At 40.1% G+C, this 13,831-nt stretch overlaps 1 protein-coding gene across 1 annotated transcript in view; it reads right to left on the reverse strand.

Moving 5' to 3' along the window:
• Positions 1-2,119: 2,119 nt before the first annotated feature.
• smad3a (SMAD family member 3a) overlaps positions 2,120-13,831 on the reverse strand; it is a 31,504-nt gene continuing 19,792 nt past the window's right edge. Inside the window, exons 2-8 of the mRNA XM_031290286.2 lie at positions 10,456-10,649; positions 9,933-10,067; positions 9,301-9,426; positions 8,107-8,319; positions 7,803-7,940; positions 6,133-6,277; positions 2,120-4,693 (exon numbers count right to left, since the gene is read on the reverse strand). Coding sequence (XP_031146146.1) covers positions 4,570-4,693; positions 6,133-6,277; positions 7,803-7,940; positions 8,107-8,319; positions 9,301-9,426; positions 9,933-10,067; positions 10,456-10,649 — 1,075 coding nt within the window. The 3' untranslated portion in view covers positions 2,120-4,569. The remainder of the gene's footprint in view (positions 4,694-6,132; positions 6,278-7,802; positions 7,941-8,106; positions 8,320-9,300; positions 9,427-9,932; positions 10,068-10,455; positions 10,650-13,831) is intronic.

Consider the following 13,831-nt stretch of genomic DNA (forward strand, 5'->3'; position numbering starts at 1 on the left):
AAGTCTTAGTAAGTATTTACAAAAAGCTTTAAACTTAAAGTTGTCTAATATAGATCAGATTAGATTTAACTGTATTGTCATTTAGCAGAGTACAGGTACAGAGCTTGTTAATGTATGTTTCCAGAGCCTTATAGCCTAAAGTATGCCTAATATAGGAAAGGGTACCCTTATTTTGAACCAAGTAATAAGTCAAACTGTATTTAAAAACAGAATTAAGTATATTATACTTTGGTATTATGCTGTATACCATTTACCTTAAGATAATAACTTCAGTGCTGTCCTAATCCTTTGAGAAACAAATCTGCCTCTTAGCTATTTTTATTGGACCAGCTCCAGACTGAATGTATGCACATGCACACATGCACAGTCTCAATCCCTGCATGTTTGTTTAATTATTAAGTGTTTGTGTCGTCTGGAAGGAAGCTAAGGCAGGACTCGGCTCTAACACCAGGAGACTGTGGTGGAGGCATAATGTAAAGCTGACTGTGCAGAAGTTACTGCCTCAGCTTTTGACGCCATGCACAGTAGTTTATAGTACATTATTAAAAGAAGGTCACGATGAGGACTCTTGCTTCTGCACTGACTGCTTTTAAATATATCTAGATATCACAAGAGTGAATCAGCAGAGGTTATAGTCCTTCCACCCTCTCTTTACAATTGATTTTCTCATGCACCCAAACAATTTGTCACCATAGTGACGTGGTTTCTGAAGTTAGCAGGTGTTCTGTCCTCTTTACCTTAAGGGCATCAGAACAAAGCCTTGCATTCATAGTCAAAGCCATGTCGTGCCTCTGTGACAGCAGAAATGGTTATGGTCTGCATTAGCCTGTAACATAGAAATTGTGACGAGCCAAGAGAGTGTCTGCTTAGTGCCCGTAATTACAGTTCTGTCTGCTTCTGAGGACAGCGCCAAATTATCCACCACAGACTAGGAAATCCCTGACATACAGAAGAAAGCAGACAAAAGGAGTCTAAAACCTGACATGTCTCCAGAGAGGTCTGTAATAACAGTAAAAACAGTCGCCTCACTTCATGGAGCTTCTCAACTCTGAAAACTTTGAAGCAAATTGTCAATTCGGCATCAACTTTCGCAAGACTGCCTATATTCGAAATCTAAACATTTCATTTCTCGCCTAAAACATTGTCAGAAGTGAATTTAGTGATGAATAAGATGGCGAAAGTTGTTAAAATTGATCCGTTGTTGGTCTGTCTGTACCGGAAACCCGACCCTCGACCTAGGTTCCTTTGCTGAAAAGGGAAAAGAGAAAAGACCCTGCCCTGAAAGAGTTACAGGAACTGCAGTCAGAGGAACTTAAAAATCCCCAAATTAGTCCAGTCTGAACACGAGAAAAAAAGGGTTCTAGGAATTTTATGTTCTAGGAACTGCAAAAATCCCTCCGATCGGAAAGCGGCTATTGTATGCCTTTAAGCTATACATTTATAAATAAGTTAGTGTGGCTTTCCAATCTCGAATTATTCCATTTTTGATCTATTATGCTCAACAAAGTGAATCTGAGTACAAGAATAACCTTGAATGTTACTGAAATACAGATGTGGTTTGACATTAAAGTGCTCATATTATGCTCATTTTCAGGTTCATAATTGTATTTAGAGGTTGTACCAGAATAGGTTTATGTGGTTTAATTTTCAAAGAACACCATATATTTTCACCCTGTGTGTTGAGCTCTCTGTTTTAGCTACAGAGTGAGGCCCCGCACTTCTGTTCCATCTTTGTTGGGAGTTGCACATGTGCAGTAACTAGATAAGGACTACTAGCTAGTCAGAAGCAGAGTATGAGGGCGTGCCACGCTAGCAGCTAGGCGAGCATTATAACGTGTGTTACAAAGTGACGCACATTCGTCACGGAAGTAAAGGCTGGACTACAATAGAGCTGTTTGGAGCAGTTTGAGAACAGTGTTTTCTGTTGGAGATGGTAAGTCCCTTTGGGGTGGACTTTGGGCTTTTTCACTTTGTAAACCTATTTATTACATGCACAAAAAAGATATATAACACAATAAAGGAAAGGGAAAAAGCCAAAAAGTATAATATGAGCACTTTAAAGATTATAATATAATTAATTATAATACCCAGCTTCAGTTTCCTTCTTACTCGGCTCCAATATCACCACAAGATATAGATTTTATTCATAGACCAACAATAACAAACAAAAATATAAAGCATCACATCAACTTTTTATAGGCAGAGAAAAATGAAGGGTATGATTTTATACAAGACATCTAAAAAGAGCAATTCAGAGCACAAATACATAAAGCACAACTAATAATGACGAATACGGTGAACAATTAAAACAAGGGGGGGAAAGCACAAGCACGATAACTTGAAAAGTGTATAAAAATGACAAATTTGCTTGCAAAATCTTCCCTACTGGGTAATTACATTGACCATGGGCTTAAAGAGCCCATTAGGGTCAGGACTGCTGCACTCGAGGACACTAGAAGCTCTACAAAGAGCTGTCTTGTCTCAGATTGGTAGATGCTACTGTCTCTGAAACAATCCCACCGAAGGTTTAAAAGTCATCATTTAATAGAAATCAAAAATCGACCAGCTTTGACAGTAAAATCGTATGGCTTTGCTGTTCTCTTGAGTCCCTAAAATGTTACAGATTAGCACCACTGGGCTGGCATTAACATCAAAAGCTAGGGTAATGTAAATAAGTACTGCAAAAGGATTCAAAATATTTTGTTCACCCACTGTGTCTTTGTCTAGTGTTCTAGAACCAGAAGGAAATCGATCCACTTCCACCACAGTGGGTGGCTGAAAGGAAACGGGACCAAAGACTATGCTTTTCTATTTCAGCAAAAAGCTTTTCTCAACATTTTCTTTTTTCATCTTTGAGCTTCTTTTTTCATGTTTCCAAAACCATTAACATTAACATTATAAAAGGTTAACGGTCACATTATAAACATGTATGTACTACATGTACATGGACCTTAAAAAAACATCACATTTTGAGAAGCTACCTTCAATTACATGCCTTGATCTGTCTAAACATTTCCCTTTGTAAAAAGCTGTGCTTTGTACTAAAACTGCGTCGTCTTTACAGGTAGAAAAAATACAAGGTTTGTATCCCCAGACCGGCTAGCAGTACTTCCTGTCGTGTCATGCAAAAACCCTTGGAGCAGACAACACGTTGTCACCTTACTGCCCTATAAAAATAATTGGTAGCAAAATAGACTAGTCTTGAGAGTCATGCATCTGTCCTTTTCGCTGGTTCCTGTACATAATTCAATTTTTACCGTCCTGAGTGTGCAAAAAGTCAATATCACTGATGGCTAAAAATAACACCAATGTTATGGACTGCTGAGAGAGAAAATTAAAAAAAGCAAAGGCATCTTCCTGCTCTCTTTACACAGCCTTCTGTTCTGCATTCATATCGCACACAAGTATTCCAACTACATTTTGTGTGTTCAATTTATAATTTAACTAAAGGTTTGCAGACAGTATGTGAGATGTTTTCAAGTTCTATGTAATAGCCTATCATATACTACCTACTACACAATACGATGCTGCAAAAGTATTTTGCAAATTGGCAAAGCTTCCTGAAATGAATGCAGGATATATTTCTTATAACCTTCTGACAAGAACTATTGCAGCTGTGAGCTACAACTGCCATTGAATGTACATTAACCAACATTGCTTTACTAGAATATTAACATTTTACAAAAGTGCATCATCCTCCTGATGACATTTGATGAATGCCACTGTCTTTAAGTACTCATATTCGGGTATTAAGAGATGTAACTCCTGTCTGCTTAATCTTAAGAATGATTTCTTTCTTGATCATTTGTTTGTCTGAAACTCAAATCTGTAGTTAAACACTGTATTTGCCTTATCAGAGTAACAGGCTGCATATGACAGCATGAAAACCTAATCAAATGCTTGTACTAAGCTGACAGTATATTCCTTCACACAGTGTTTAGAAAGAGTTGTTGAACATTTCCATTATATTATTCATTTTCAATCTGTCTCACTGGGTCACATTTATAAATGTCTTCATAACCCATCAAATGCCCACATACAGAAACAAAGTCAAGTGAAATGCATGATCTTATACATGCTTTACAAAATTGTTATTAATGCTTAAAAAAAAAAAAAAAAAAAAAAAAAAAATGGAGTTTGTTTTTTTAAATCCACTGTTCACTTCAGCATCTGTACAAAATGAATGTAAAAATCATGAAAAATGAAATTTAAACAAAAAGTAAGAAATAAGAATCTTTTAACTGAAAAACCAAAAAACCTCCTGTCATTGCTACAGCCTTTCTGGCACTTCAAAAACGCCATCCAATTCTCCAATTCTGGACAAAATGTTGAGATCATGCTAACATGGTACTGCTTTAATGCACTTAGTCCCCTTTTGCCACAAACAACATGTATATAAAAAGTGCTACTGACAGCTGGTGGGGAGGAAGGACTAAGTTACAGATTGAGGATTGGCTGAATGAGGGGGAGGCTCGTCATTTTTCTGTACTTGTGTAGCCGTTCTTGCCTGTGTGCAGTCTGTGTGGTTTTTTTAGTCACTGACAGGAAGTGGGTGGATGAAGGGTTTCCCTAAGAGACGCTGGAGCATCGGATGCTCGGGGAGCCCATTTGTGTGAGCACCTTGTCGAGCCACTGCAGGGGGCCGTTCAGGTGCAGTTCAATCCAGCAGGGGGTGCTGGTCACCGTCTGTCGCCTGGGAGAGACACGAGGAGAGCAGAAACAGATGTTGAGTACACAGGGAAAGCAGGATGTGTGTGACTAAACTTACAAAGTCAGTGTAAGGCAAGAAGCTGGTCTCAGAAAACCAAAAGACAAAAAAAACTGGACCAGTGCTGATTTCTGAGTTACACCTTTAACACCTCGTAATGCCAGTTGAGACAGAATTCAAGATCAGTTTAGTATCAAAATAAGTCTAGAGTGTGAAGTGAACTGAAATACCAATATTCTCTTTTTTCTATTTGTGTTGTTATTTTTTAACTTGCGATTGGGAACGTTTACATAGCGATAACTTCAGCTGAATCAGAATAAATATGATAACCTAAGCCAAAACCTGCTAGCCTCTATGTCTCTATCTAGAATTCTAGTGTTTAGGAATAAATGTCATTTATGGGTACTTAATACTAAAACTGAAAATAGGAAGTTTGTTTTGTTTTTCTTTGTTACCTTTTTTTTATATATACCTCTGACAAACCTTAGAATGTACAAAGTGATGATAAGGATTCTCCACTTACACGTTCTTGAAAAAACAATAGTACTCTTTTTCTTTCGATTTTAATTCTTGAAAAAGAAATATTTTAGAAGAGGCAATATAAACATCTTCAGACATTTATCCTCTTGATCTCTATATCCTTTGGCACTTCCATGATTCCCCATGGCCTTCATACAAAATCCCTCTAGTTTATATGGTTTGTTTACATTTTACATCTATTTTTTTTTTTTTTTTTAGTGGATTAAAAAAAGAACAGGTAAAAGAGACATAAGAGTTAAAATCAACAACCAAAAGTCGACATGGGAAAAGACAGAGCGGGTGACGTGTGGGTGGAGGCCTGGCTGGTCCAGTAACCTGAATACTGTTTTTAACTGTCTCCACATGTCAGCATTTGGTCTGGACAGGACTGGTGAGCCGTTGCTCACAGCACAAAGGTTTCCCCCTTGAGGAAACCTCCTCCTGTGCAGAGCCAACTTTCAGCCAATCATTGGCTCCCCCTTTTATTCCGTCTCCTCCTTTCTTACTATCAGTGAGTCAGACTGTATGGAAAACAGGGAGGGGATGGGACAGGGAAAGTCTGACATCTCTTTTTGAAACAGCACATGTGTGTTTGTTTAAAAATAGTCTGCCGTACCAAGTGGGGCCTGTTTCTATTGATGAGGGCTTGACGACGTCATACACCGGATTCCATACAACCGGAGTGTAAGCAGATGCCCGGGAGCGGGAGCAGCTGAGTTGTGGGATATGATTCACAGTCTGTTTGTTTCTATTGTCTGTGTTTACATAAGGGCTTGCTAAGGACTTGATCTTTGCACAACAGTGTTGCTGACAAGTTGGTTGTGGGTTTTATCATGGGGTTTACCATTTAGGATATGAGTGAGTGGTTGCCGTTAACCCAAAGCTGATCTGTGAAGGCAGCTTACCTGTACTCGGCTCCCCAGCCCTTGACGAAGCTCATGCGGATGGTGCACATCCTGGTGAGTTGGTACACAGCCTCAAAGCCCTGGTTGACTGACTGGGCCAGCAGGGCAGCAAACTCCTGGTTGTTGAAGATCTTCAGGTTACATCCTGGAGGGAACAGCCAACACAAAACTGGTCACAATCAATTTGGTTTTACCATATTTAGACATGTACTTAAGATGGGGCAGCTTTTGGGGAGGTTTGGCTTTCAGGGGAACTTGTTGTATAAAGCCTTTTGTGGCTCCAGAGGGAGAGTGAATAAAAGATTAAAAAAACATAAGGATGTAGACAGCTGGTCTTAATGTTACTGTGCTTCAACAAAGTTTTTATTTATTTTTTTGACCTTTTTCTGACACTCGCAATTTATTTAGCCTGATCTAAACCTGATCGGGCATGAAAGGAATCTCCAGAGAATTGTAAAATCCTCTGAATTACACGGTTTCATACTTTAATAAAGTGATTTCATTTTCTTTGAGCGTAGATGACACTTGCGTGAGAAAAGTGATCTTAATCGGGCGAACAAGAAATGCATTTCATTTCTCTGTGAATGTTACCCCTGTGCAGCCTTTATGTTAATCTGACGGCATCGCAAAGTTCGACCTAACAAGATTGCGATCGTGACCTTTACATTAAAGTGACTTCAAACATGAAACCCACATGTAAAACCGCCATCACATTTAAGTAAAGAGGTGCTTGTCTGAAAGGGGCATGGACGACTCAGACAACAAAGTTCAACAGTGCTTGTGTAAACATCTTTCTTTGGACAACAAACCTCTATTAAGACACTATAGCTAAGGAGGACATTCCTGGACTGGTGGTGAAGGTAAGAAGGGATGCACCCATTTATTGGCAGAACATCGGTATCGGATGATATTTGCCATCGGCCTCTCGGCAAGTAAGATGGCATTTACCGATGGCAGTGTCCAATGTTTATGTGTTTTTTTTGCAGTCGGACTCGGACAACAGCCGCTAGCATGTGCTGCTACTGCAGCTGCTGATTCGGAGAAGATAGCCACTGCCTGGACACTACGCTGCCGTGACATATCATGTATAAGGTCAAAGGGTGCCTTGCCCACATGTTGTGGCCGTGTGGGAGTATTACACCATGTCGAAGAAAGACCAGCGACATAAATCGCCACCAGCATAACTCAGCCCTTGAGAACCACGGCATTTGAGAAAGGGAGAAAATATAGTGTAATGAAGGGATGAATGACTTTAAAACAGTTCTTACAAAAGGGGTAATACATAACAACAAAAACAACAACAACAAAACATCGTCATCGACCATATTGTATTATTTTTAAACATCAGTATCAGCCCAGAATTTCACAATGATGATACAGCCACAGTAAATCTGCTCTCAATCATCTATTTTAAAGAATTATCTTAACTTGGATTAATCCCAACGTGGTTACCAAAAGAGGTTCTCTGATGTCGTCAGTTTTGCCACAGACACTGAACGGGCTCAAACTGGAGATTTTTGCCAGCAGAAAGTCGCTGACAAACACACATAGCTGTCTCCAGAAGTTTATTCCTGCCCCCCAAAACTACACTCAGCCGTGAAAGTAGGGACAACACAACTTCATACTACATAACAAATGGGAAAAGGTGTCTCTGGCAGCTGGACACACACCTGGAGGGATCTTGCAGACTGTGGCAGGGTGCCAGCCGTAGCGTTGGTTACAGTTGGGGCTCTGGACAAAGATTGCGCTGTCGCTGAGACACTCGGCAAAAACTTCTCCTCCGATGTAATACAGCCGCACACCACGGCCTTGAAGACAAAACAGAGACAGAACAAACTCCTTAGATAAAACTCATGCCATCTTAAAAAAAACAAAAAAAAACAGCATTTATCACAAATGTAGAGTGATGTCTTGTTTGGAATTGGTATTAAATAACCAATCACATGTGCAGCGCAGATCTAAATAGAGTCGTACCAATATGTCTGCGCGTTAACTCCACAGCTGCGTTGCGGTTGACGTTGGACAACAGGCCCAGGCAGAAACGCTCTGAGTTGGAGGGGTCCGTGAAGCCATCCACTGTCAGCGAGGGTTGTGAGGCGTGGAAGGTCTCTCCTACTCGCTGGTTTAACTCGTAGTAGGAAATAGAGCACCAGAAGGCCGGCTCGCAGTATGTCACTGGTTGAAGGTCTAACACAGAGAGATGGAGAAAGATATATATATATATACACCTACATCAAACAGACCGAGAGATTAGCGAATGGAGTACACTGTTCAAAGTAGGGTGGCTGTGAATAGACTGAAATGTGCAGATCAATAAGAAATTCAATGCTTGAAATAATACAGGAGGAAAGAAACAAATGGGTAACAGGAGACAGGAGTCAAGGTCAGTAGGATAAGAAAGATGTGGGTACAAATCAGAGGAATAATGGCAAGAAAACAGAATAGATAGGAGAGAAAATGGATAGAAACAGCAACTGAAGCAAGGAAGGGGCAAATGTGGGGAGAAAGGGGGCTGAGGTGAATGTAGAGGGGAAAAAAAACACAACCTAAGAAATCATTAGGCTGAGCTTGTGTCACAAAATGTCAAACCCATACACTGTTTCCAAGAAGCTTTTACCAGACAAAATGTGGAAACTCAACCCTCACTGGTAGGACGCTGGAGCCAAAATGGTCAAATTACAGGCGTATCCATGACCATTTTCAGTAACTTCAACTGGTTCTGGTAATTTGCTCTTTTCTCCCTCAACATAGCCACTCTCTAACAACTTCAAAATTGTGTTCTTGCCTCTGAAGTCCAGAATAGAGCTGGACGACACTGCCAAATGAAACTGGTTTGATTTTGTTATTTCACCAGAGGCTTTACAGCCAAGCCCCCCTGGCGTTTTTCCATCCTGATAGAATAAACGTAGGATATTGCCATTGAAGTTAGTGTGGGCTGAATGGTGTCTGTTCCAAAGAGGGAAGACAAAGGATTCTTTCATCACCTGGTTTCCTTATACAAAAATGGAGTTACATCAAACAGGGAATTCCCACTGGGGAGATACACTATTGAAACAGTTGTCTGTAAGTGAAGGCAGACAGACAGAAAAGTACACAAACACACACACACACACACACACACACACACACACACACACACACACACACACACACACACACAGTCTTTACCTAAGTTGCTGTGTGTAGGTGAAACAGGGTTAGGTGACAGGTTTGGGGAGCTTGTGTCCATGCTGTGGGTCATCTGGTGATCGCTGGTCTCTCCATCCTCACTGAGGTAGCCTGGTGGTGGCGTTTCTGAGACACACACACACACACACACACACACACACACACACACACACACACACACACACACACACACACACACACACACACACACACACACACACACCTCATCAAATATGTGGTAAAGTTCCTTAAAATACATCTGGTGGTAATCTCTGCTGTGTATGTATAGTAGTTGAAACACAACACAGGAAGACAAAAAGGAAGATAAACACTGGCAATCTGCAAAGAATTACATTAGATACAATAAATATCAAATACAGCAAAATGTCAGTTTCACTATGTGTTTAAACCTGGTTGGGAGGAGTATGTTCAAAGCCATGTCCGATAACAGTTGTTTAGACGGCAAACACGTATCACTGTGTCAGTCTGAAAGGTGTGCTAGGCATTAAGAACTGCCTGACCCATGTATCATGTTAACAGCCTGACACTGTGTTAGTGTGGATAATCAGACTTGGTATAAAAGATTCCTGGTGTAAAAGGAGTGTCAGTCATGTTAGGGAGCATGCTGGTACCTGGTATGTAGTTGCTCTGGGGCTCAATGCCCGCAGGGAAGTTGGTGTTTTCTGGGATTGAATGGCTGTAGTCATCCAGAGGTGGGAACTCACTGGGGATTTCTGTGTGTCTGGGCACCAGCACTGGTGGGAGTACTGTATAACACACACACACACACACACACACACACACACACACACACACAGTTGTTTCTTAGAACAAAAGCAATACTGAGTTGGACAATAAATAAATATAAAATAAATATGTAATGCAACACAATTCAATAACAAAACAATAAAAGGATACAGTAAAACAATAAAATAGGACACAGTTGTGTGCAATTAATCACAGGACAAATATTAGATAAGCCCTCTGGATAAAAACAAGTCTATTCAAGTGTATTGAAAAAAAAGGGCCCTGGCAGCAAAGTAAAAGAATTCTGGACAAACTGTCAAACTTCATCCTTTATATTCTTGGAAAAAAATATCAAGAGAACCATGGTAAAATTGGAAGAAGAGATAAACCTGCTCAGAGCTCTCGTACCTGGCGTTTCTACTCTCTGATAGTGGTATGGGTTGACACACACTTCATCCTTCTTCGTGTGGAAGGCGTACTCACACAGCTCCACCGCCCGCAGCTCATGGTGGGACTGCAGGTCGGGCCAGCGCCACAGACGGCAGTAGATGACGTGAGGCAAACCTTTCCTGTGGGAGACCTGCAGACGGCCATCCAGAGACCTGCAGGCAGAAGCAGAGAAGTTTGTAAATAACCTGCATCCTTTTGTCTGAAATACGGATTTATGTGTCTGCCTTTATTTATAGATGTATATATATGTTTTTTCCCATCAAGGTTATGACAAATGTACCAGTTTGAATATGAGACTTGGACTAGTTATTGTCTGATCTGCCTTCCCCATCTCCTTTGCTTATTTTGCTTTGCCCAAAAAAACCCAATTATTTTTCTCTATTTTAAGTTGTTTTCGAAGGACTTATGGACATATCTTGTTTGACATATATTCTCAGGTGTTTGATACGGCACCTCTTTTTGATTAGTTCTTACACCCTATGGCTTTAGTATAAACATGTTTTGTTTCAAATTGGAAACTGATACTTGACGAAGGTCCATGACCCAAAATGTAATAATGATAACAACAAACTCACTTGTAATACAACCTTTTCTTTCACAGTCACAGACAATTCTGTCCTCCAAATCATATCACCAGATGTGATGTATTGTTGTTGTCTGGGCTCTGACACTACCTCCTACTGACGAGGGTCCCAGCTGTGTGCACGCTGGTTATGAGATGATGTCTAATAATAAACAACCGGCAATGAGATTTCAGTATGTATAACAAGTCTTCATTCATTGCGTATAGCATCTACATTCATCTGGTATACAATACTGTGGGCAGGATGATGATTTAGGCTGCCCAGATAGTAATGAGCGGTAGTTTGACGCTGCAGATTGTCATAATGGGGATGTAGCCTTTAATCTATGAGCACAATGACCCAAAAAACACACTTATCTTATCATCTTATGCAAGAGGCAACAACCACATATGCCTCTTCTAACTCTCTGTCTCACCCACCCTCTTACACATAAATACAGAGTAAGGGTCAAAGGCGTAAGCTAAAGCCCTTTAGAACGACAAATGCCAGTCCCCAAATATTAACAAGGCTGTGTACTGTTCTACTACTGAGAGCTCAGTCGTGCCCCATCTGGGTCAGCCATTGTACATCCAGCAAGCAGAGAATTGTGTTTTAATTTTTCATGGCAAAGGCTTTTATTCACTGCCTCTGTACTTTAAAATGGGATGGGCCGGGGTGTGTGTGTGTGTGTGTATGTGTGTGTGTGTGTGTGTGTGTGTTGGGGGGAGGGTGTCTTCAATTTATAAAATGGTATCTGAGTACTTTATGTGCACACAAGCATACAGGAGCATACAAAGAAGAGGCATACTATCGTCTGAAAAGTGAGAGCCCCCAGCTGATTGACAACACGAACCTTAGATGTTAAGGATAAGATTTCCCCATAATATGATGCAAGTCAAGTGACACAGTGAGAGGTTGAGGGGAGAGTCCCTTTATAGACATCTCATGACTGAAAAGCTGTAATTAAGTTGCCAGTTTTCCACAATTTTAAATAAATTAAAGTAAGTAAGTAAATTTAAAAAAAAAAAGCCATTTCTTGGGGTTTTACACCTTAGTGGTCCAGTAGTCACCATAGGGAAAGTGGAAGTTAACAGCAGAGCTGTCCTCAACCATGAAATGGTATTATGGCCAATCAATAACACATAAAACAGCTGTTTTGTTTTTTTTTCTTCATAAATGTCACAATAAAGACAGAAATGGTGTCTCACTCTTTGTATAGTCTGTTTTGTTAAGGGTGTATTGTACTGAAGCTTGTCCTTAGTCAAAAGTATTTTTTCAGAGTGAGCCACAGCAACATTATGCAGGTTATCACAGTGCTGACACATCAAAAAGGGAAGTAAACAACATAATAATATTAATAATACATCTATTATAGCATGGCCAGGAACATGTAATATGGCTAGGGATGTTACACGATAACACAGTGTCTGATCAAAGACCTCGCAGACTTCAGGCTATTAAATCATGGACAAACAACAGGGCTCGTCCCATTACACTGCTTCTGATTTTAGTGTTCAACAAGAGAGAGATTTGGCTGGGCCCAACAGTACAATCTGGATACTGTCACACAGTAGACAAATAAACAGAAACACCTCGGGTTATTATGCAATCAAGTACAACAACCTGCAATAAATAATTGTTCATTATTAACTGTTCCAACATTGTTCATTAACAATATTGTTAAAGTTGTATTAGTAGTAGCTTGCAACAATTTGTTAAACGTATTTCAATTATCGTTTGTGAGAGTCACTTATGACCACTGTTCCTCTTTTCTATTGCAGTTTTTCCGTGTTTGACATGTAGTGTTATGATTTATTGGTGCTGTTTCCCTTTACCACATTGCATACTTTTTTTTAGGTTTGTGACTGATGCAATAGCAGATAAGGCCTTTCAGTACCTCTGTAAGTTGTCTCAAAAGTCCCTTAAAGATGTTGTCAGACCTCCATTACAGCTAATTGGTATTCAATGTATTGACTCAATTTGCAACCTTGTTTTACAAGGGTTGGACAAAATAAAATAAACATACAGACATAAGACAGTTAGTAGCTTTGAAGCAACTAAATCACAGTTTCATAAACAGAGGCAGCTGCAAAAGTGAATCATGGGAAATTGTCCAAAAGGAGGACACGAGACAAACGCATAAAAAAAAAAAATGCATTTGCGAAGAGGAACAATGATCACATGCAGACACTCATAACACTGACTGACTAAATGTTGACTTAATAACAGCGCAAACTGTGAAAAAATAACCATAAAGTTGGAACACTACATCGCTGAAGGAATCCACAAAAATAATGCATTATAATCCTCAAAGAGGTAACATGCAGGGTTATTGTGGTTATCGGTGTTCCCTTACTCTTTTGGAGCAGAAAAACTACCACTGTAGATGTGTTAAATGGTCAGACGGGGCTGATCTGATGTCAGTGGTATGTGTGTTAGGTCCCTGCTGCTGAGTGAGTTTGGTAGGGGCTAGACTCTGCATGGGCTGAGACAGACATGCTCAAATTGCAGTGGCATTACTGGCTATTTGGTGTACTAACAAGACGTAGGGCATATGGAAAAAAATGGAAGAAGTAACAGTGCACATGAAACACATGGACAGGTCCAAACACACACAATACCCTCCTAAAACTGAATGACTCACTTTATTGAAGAAATTTATGACAGTACATTGATTGAGACTTTAATGGGGGAAAATAGTAAAAACCACTCCTCCACCACCATCAAGCCTCAGCTTGTTGTTTAGAGGAAGAGCCAGCAGCACTGTCTAA

The sequence above is a fragment of the Sander lucioperca genome, chromosome 3 (assembly GCF_008315115.2).
Source record: "Sander lucioperca isolate FBNREF2018 chromosome 3, SLUC_FBN_1.2, whole genome shotgun sequence".
Taxonomy (NCBI): Eukaryota; Metazoa; Chordata; class Actinopteri; order Perciformes; family Percidae; genus Sander; species Sander lucioperca.